At 38.1% G+C, this 6000-nt stretch overlaps 1 protein-coding gene across 3 annotated transcripts in view; it reads right to left on the bottom strand.

The window, feature by feature from the left end:
• Window positions 1-6000, bottom strand: part of UBR1 (ubiquitin protein ligase E3 component n-recognin 1) — a 166934-nt gene that overhangs the window by 79596 nt on the left and 81338 nt on the right. For all 3 annotated transcript variants that reach the window (XM_030842844.2, XM_060294402.1, XM_030842843.2), the window contains exons 13-14: window positions 2493-2592; window positions 1821-1949 (exon numbers count right to left, since the gene is read on the bottom strand). In XM_030842844.2, the coding sequence (XP_030698704.1) occupies window positions 1821-1949; window positions 2493-2592 (229 nt within the window). The remainder of the gene's footprint in view (window positions 1-1820; window positions 1950-2492; window positions 2593-6000) is intronic.

Genomic DNA, 6000 nt, shown 5'->3' with positions numbered 1-6000 from the left:
AGATAAAATACAGTTCATGAGGTAGCAATGACAAGTAAGGGGGCTTTTATTCTCATTGTTCTTAAGAATAGGAGAGTCCTGTGTGTTTACAGGCAGATGAATGAAAGAGTGGGAAATACCAGAGGAGATAACTGAGGAAGCAAACTCCAGGAAGAAGAAATATAGGTTGGGACCAAGAGCCTAGGTAGAGACATCACTTTTAGAAAGAGGAAAATGAAAGAGACCAATAGTGAAGATATATATAGAAACTCAGTGAATTGACTATAGTGAGATGTACAGAGAAACTGGAGAAGATGAAAGAATTTGACTTAGATAATGTTAATTTTCTCAGAACAGAAATAAATGAGGTCATCTTCTCCAAAGGGAGTCTGGAGTAGGATTACGTGTTTAAAGAGCATTATGGTCTAAAATCATTGCTTAAGGAGGGGACTCTGCTGGAGGTCCAGTGGTTAAGAATCAGCCTTCCAATGCAGGGGACATGGGTTCAATCCCTGGTTGGTGAACTAAGATCCCACATACCATGGGGCAACTAAGCCCGCACGCCACAACTACTGAGCATGCAGGCCACAACTAGAGAAGACCACACACTGCAAAGAGGAGGACGCATGCCACAGCAGAGGATCCCACATGCCACAACGAAGATCCCATGTGCCGCAACTAAAACCCAACGCAGCCAAAAATAAAATAAATACTTTTTAAAACAAATAAAATAAAATTATTGCTTAAGGAAAAACATTAGTTCTATATTTAAAATTAATTTTCTTGGACTTCCCTGGTGGCACAGTCGTTAAAAATCTGCCTGCTAGGGGCTTCCCTGGTGGCGCAGTGGTTGAGAGTCTGCCTGCCAATGCAGGGAACATGGGTTCGAGCCTTGGTCTGGGAAGATCCCACATGCCGCGGAGCAACTGGGCCCGTGAGCCACAACTACTGAGCCTGCGCGTCTGGAGCCTGTCCTCTGCAACAAGAGAGGCTGCGACAGTGAGAGGCCCGTGCACAGCGATGAAGAGTGGCCCCCGCTCGCCGCAACTAGAGAAAGCCCTCGCACAGAAACGAAGACCCAACACAGCCAAAAATAAATAAATGAATTTATTTAAAAAAAGAATCTGCCTGCCAATGAAGGGGACATGGGTTCGAGCCCTGCTCCAGGAAGATCTCACATGCTGTGGTGCAACTAAGCCCAAGCGCCACAACTACTGAGCCTGAGCTCTAGACCCTGAGAGCCACAACTACTGAGCCTGCATGCCACAACTACTGAAGCCCACGCGCCTAGAGCCTGTGCTCTGCAACAAGAGAAGCCACTGCAATGAGAAGCCCGCACACTGCAATGAAGAGTAGCCCCCGCTCGCCGCAACTAGAGAAAGCCTGTACACAGCAACGAAGACCCAACGCAGCCAAAAATAAATTAATTAAAAAATAAATAACTAAAATTAATTTTCTTAATGGTTTAACTCATATAACAAGGCTCTTGATTGAATTAATATCTACACCCCTCCACTGTTGGAATATTTAAAAGTCTAGTCCTAATTTTATTATTAATATTCATGTCCAAGGAAATAAATTTATCAATAAATAATTTATTAATTGATTAGTGTGTGCTGTATTTTTTAAACTCCACTATTCCCAAAGGTAAATGGAATGCCATGGAGCACATTTTCTAATTAAGTGTAAAAAACTACAAATTTAATAAGATAATTCAAACATATAAGAAACTATTTAAGCAATAAAACTTTACATCAAGGAAGTTGCAACATAAAACTATACTATTAATAACAATCAGAACACTTAAAAAGGCACGGATCCTTCTAACAAATTTTACTTACATCACAAGCGCACCACTCTTGGAACATTAGTAAAATGTTCTTCAATTGCATCTGTATAGCAATGGCAGCCTCCCAGTCAGGATCCACTTCTATGTGTTGCCCAACCTGTCTTCTGATTTCTTCCATTCCCTACAAGAAAAGAGTGGTTAACATATACATATGGGCCCTCTTTCTTTGCTCTTCCACTGGCAAAATATAAAATCATCAGGATTTATATTCATGTATGTGTAGTTTTTTAACATAGCTGTTACACTAGGTCAGAACGCACGGGTTCAAATCATAACTCTGTCACTTTTCTAGCTGTATGACCCTGGTCAAATTATTTCTAAGCTATGATTCCCTTATAGGTAAAAGGGGGATAATAATAGTAACTACCTCATAAGATTGCTATGAAGCTCAAAAGAAAGAATGCATGAAAGTGCTTACTACAGTTATCACATGGTAAGCATAAATAAACATTAATAGTAACAACTGCAGTTAACTAAGCTATTCAGAAAGATCTATTAAAGCAGAATCAGTGAGGCAGTGTTTAAATTTTACTTCTATTTTGCTAGATTTATCCTTTCTCAAATAAAAAACATAATTTGCTCAAAACAAAACAAAACATTAAAGATTGGGGTTAAATTTTTTTAAATAAATTTATCTTACTGATGTACAGAAGAACTATCATACCTGCATACAGGTAAGAATCTTCAAAAAAGATCTAAAGCCTTCAAGGAACTGCATTCTTAATCTTTCCGTCCACACTGCAGGCTTGCTGATCAGGATATACCTATCATTTCAAGAGACAAAGAAACATTTCACTTTCCTATTTTGGGATAATTTTAAGGTTCTCAGGGCTATAGATAATGTTGATTCATCAAAATTATGAATTCTAATTTCTTATAACTCTAGGCAGTGCTAGAATTACACCAGCAAAATGTGAATGCTCTACCTATGAGAGGCAGATGTCAAAGCTAAGCCTGACTTCTCCACTCAAAAGTTAGTCTGATTAAGTGAATCTAGCCTGTCACAGCTGGACAACCACAGTACAAATTTTCTAGAACTGTTCATACCCTTCACCCAAAGGACCAGTTGAAATCCCTTCAGCCTCAAAATGCATGTCAAAACTACATGTGCATGATGTATGCTGGTTGTGCAAACTATTTCAGAATATTTTGTAAGTTATAAAATATTTTTGTGCATTAAAATGACACACATTTTCCCCTAAAGCATGCAGTCATGAGAATTATAGTAGTTTGGCCTGAGGATTCAATACCTTTGTTACTGCTGCTCAGTATGTAATGACTAAAGATTTGTACAACTTTGTGTGACTATTCTGCACTGGTTCCCAGAGCCATTCGTTCCTGCTACCTGATTTCAGTACCATAGATATACTACTGCTGGTGGGTCAGGAAATTTGGAACAGACTTCCTACCTCCAGGCTTTCTTCGCCCAGAACCCAGAAGAAGGATATAAGCACCTATGTCATCGTGGCTTACATATCAGAATGTATTTGTTTCATAAGATAAACAGACCCATTTTAGCCTATAATTTACAAGACCAATACTTCTTTTGGCTGTAAAGACAATGGCTGTTTTCATATCCAGTGGGAACATGGTTTATCACAAAATAACTTCTCAGGAAGGAATCATTAACAATTGTTAAAAATTATTTTGCACTCAGTCAACCCAAATCAATTCCTATTACACACCAGGTATCAGGAACATAAACATGAACCAGACACCCTACTCTTGAGGTTCAAAGTGCAGATGGGAAAACAGATATGTATACTGGACACTGTAATCCAATGTTAAGTTCCCAAAAAAAGGGCACAAAGGAAGTAATGCTGAACATAAAAGACATGGCAAAAAAATGGAGGAAAAATTAGTTTTATTCATAAAGATAGTAAGGATTGTGGTTTAATTTTCCCTTTCTTTAAATATCCATTAATATGTTGAAAGTTAAAATACAATCATCAGGGGCTTCCCTGGTGGCGCAGTGGATGAGTGTCCACCTGCTGATACAGGGGACATGGGTTCGTGCCCCGGTCCGGGAGGATCCCACATGCCGCGGAGCGGCTGGGCCCGTGAGCCATGGCCACTGAGCCTGCGCGTCCGGAGCCTGTGCTCCGCAACGGGAGGGGCCACAATAGTGAGAGGCCCGCGTACCGCAAAAAAAAAAACAAAAGAAAAACAATCACCAGGACTTTATCAAAGAAATAACTTTGAAATATACTAATTACATTCTAAATCTTTACATTCTAAATCTTCCTTTTAAAGTAAAAAAGACTAAAGTTTAAACTCTACCACAATGAACAAATGGCATCAAAGTTTGGCAAAGTAGCAGTAGAGCACTGCTACTCAAAAGGTTGGTTCACAAACTAGAAGCATGAGCATCAACTGAATCTTTAGAAATGCAGAATCTACTGAGTAATAATCTGCATTTTAACAAGCTCCCATAAAGATTTGCATTCATATTAATATTTGAGAAGCACTGATCTAGAGAAGAAAATTTACATTTCTAGTTTCACATAGTTCATGCCTGACCCCTGTAGGAGACCTAGGAAGTAAAGAAGATGTAAGAGATAGGAAGAAAGGAAAGAGTAAGGAAGGAAAGGAAAAGAAAAGCAGTCTGCAGATAAAAATAGGTGGTAAAAGCAGTGGAAGGAGAGGGTGGGACAGAGTAGGAGAGGAAGAGGGTGACTTGCATTGAGAATATGCTATACTTTTCAGAAAAAGGAAGGAACAAGTTAGAGTAATAAAAGGACAATATTCACTTAACAGAACCAAGGTTCAACTGCATCTCTTTTCTAAGTTTCATTTCCATAATATCCCAACAGATACCTTCCATAGAGTGAGTGACAAATGAAACTAAATTAATACAGGTGTATTTATTTAGAATGAGAGAGGTAATAATCCCTTCCTTCTACTACACAGACCTCAGAGTACTGTGTTCATTTCTTGGCATATACCTTAAGTGGTACACAGTCAACTAAAACAGCTTCAGTAGCGAAGGACAATAATGTAGAAGGAATTTTAAATATGAAATGGGTATATTTAAAGAAAATGATGCAACTTAACATAAAAAAGAGTTGTCAGATATGCCTGCTGTCTTCAAATACGTCAAGTTAAATGAGCACTGAGTTGCTCTGAATGGACAAAGGGTGAGCTAGAGCCACATAATGAAAGCTACAAAGACAGATTTCAATATAAAATAAACTTTCTAAAAGTTGGAAGGGGCTACTCAAGGGTTAGAATGCACTGCTTTGAGAGAGTGAAAATTTCCTGAGGCAGGCTGAACAGAGCTTCTGCTAGGACCAATAAACTTATTTCATGCTGAGGTACAGTCAGATAAGTAGTATATAAAGTGAGACTATGAAGAGCTACAAATTCTGGAAGAATCTGTACTTTATTCTAGAAACAGTTAAAAGGCATTAAGTATTTGTGGTTATTTCTAACTGATTTAAAAATAAGCAGGGCTTCAGGAAGAAGTGGTGAATGAGTAAGTACATGGGGAAATAATAAGAATGACTACAAAATTTCTACAATGAGAGACTGAGAAATGGGGTTCAGTAATTATTTGTTAAATGAAGGGTATATCTGATTGGTGCTTTAGGCCAGGTTTCAGAGAAGGCTTTGTTGTTGTTTATGTAGTCTGTGAAGCTACATAATGTAGTGAAAGGAACATGAGTATTACAGATAAATAGCGTTAGGTTCAAATCCAAATTCTGCAACTTACTAGTTTTGTGACCTTAGGCAAATAATTATAATCTACAAATAAAGATATCACCTACCTTATGAGAATGTTGCAAGAATAAAATGAAGTAAAATAAGTAAAGCTTCTTAGCACATAGCAGTTACTAATAAATAACACAGGACCCTTGTGAGAGTGAATTACACGAGAAGTCTAACACAATATCTGCTAATCAGGTCCTCAAAAGACATTAATTTTCCCTTCTCCTTGTCATTAGAGATATCTCTACTTATGTAAGGATGTAGGAGAGCAGTTGTGAGCATCAGATGAGTGGGAAAACTTTAAAATTACCTTCCCAACCAGGGACCCTAAAGTTTTACCATAGGGGTAAGTATCTAGGGATGCATTAACTCTAAATTATTTACCACAGAGAATAATTATAGTCAGAGATCCACAAAATAAAATAAGACAAAACAATGATGTGATTATGCACTTCTCTGGATAG

The sequence above is a fragment of the Globicephala melas genome, chromosome 2 (genome assembly GCF_963455315.2).
Source record: "Globicephala melas chromosome 2, mGloMel1.2, whole genome shotgun sequence".
NCBI classification, from domain to species: Eukaryota; Metazoa; Chordata; class Mammalia; order Artiodactyla; family Delphinidae; genus Globicephala; species Globicephala melas.
This window is presented reverse-complemented; position numbering and strand designations above follow the sequence as displayed.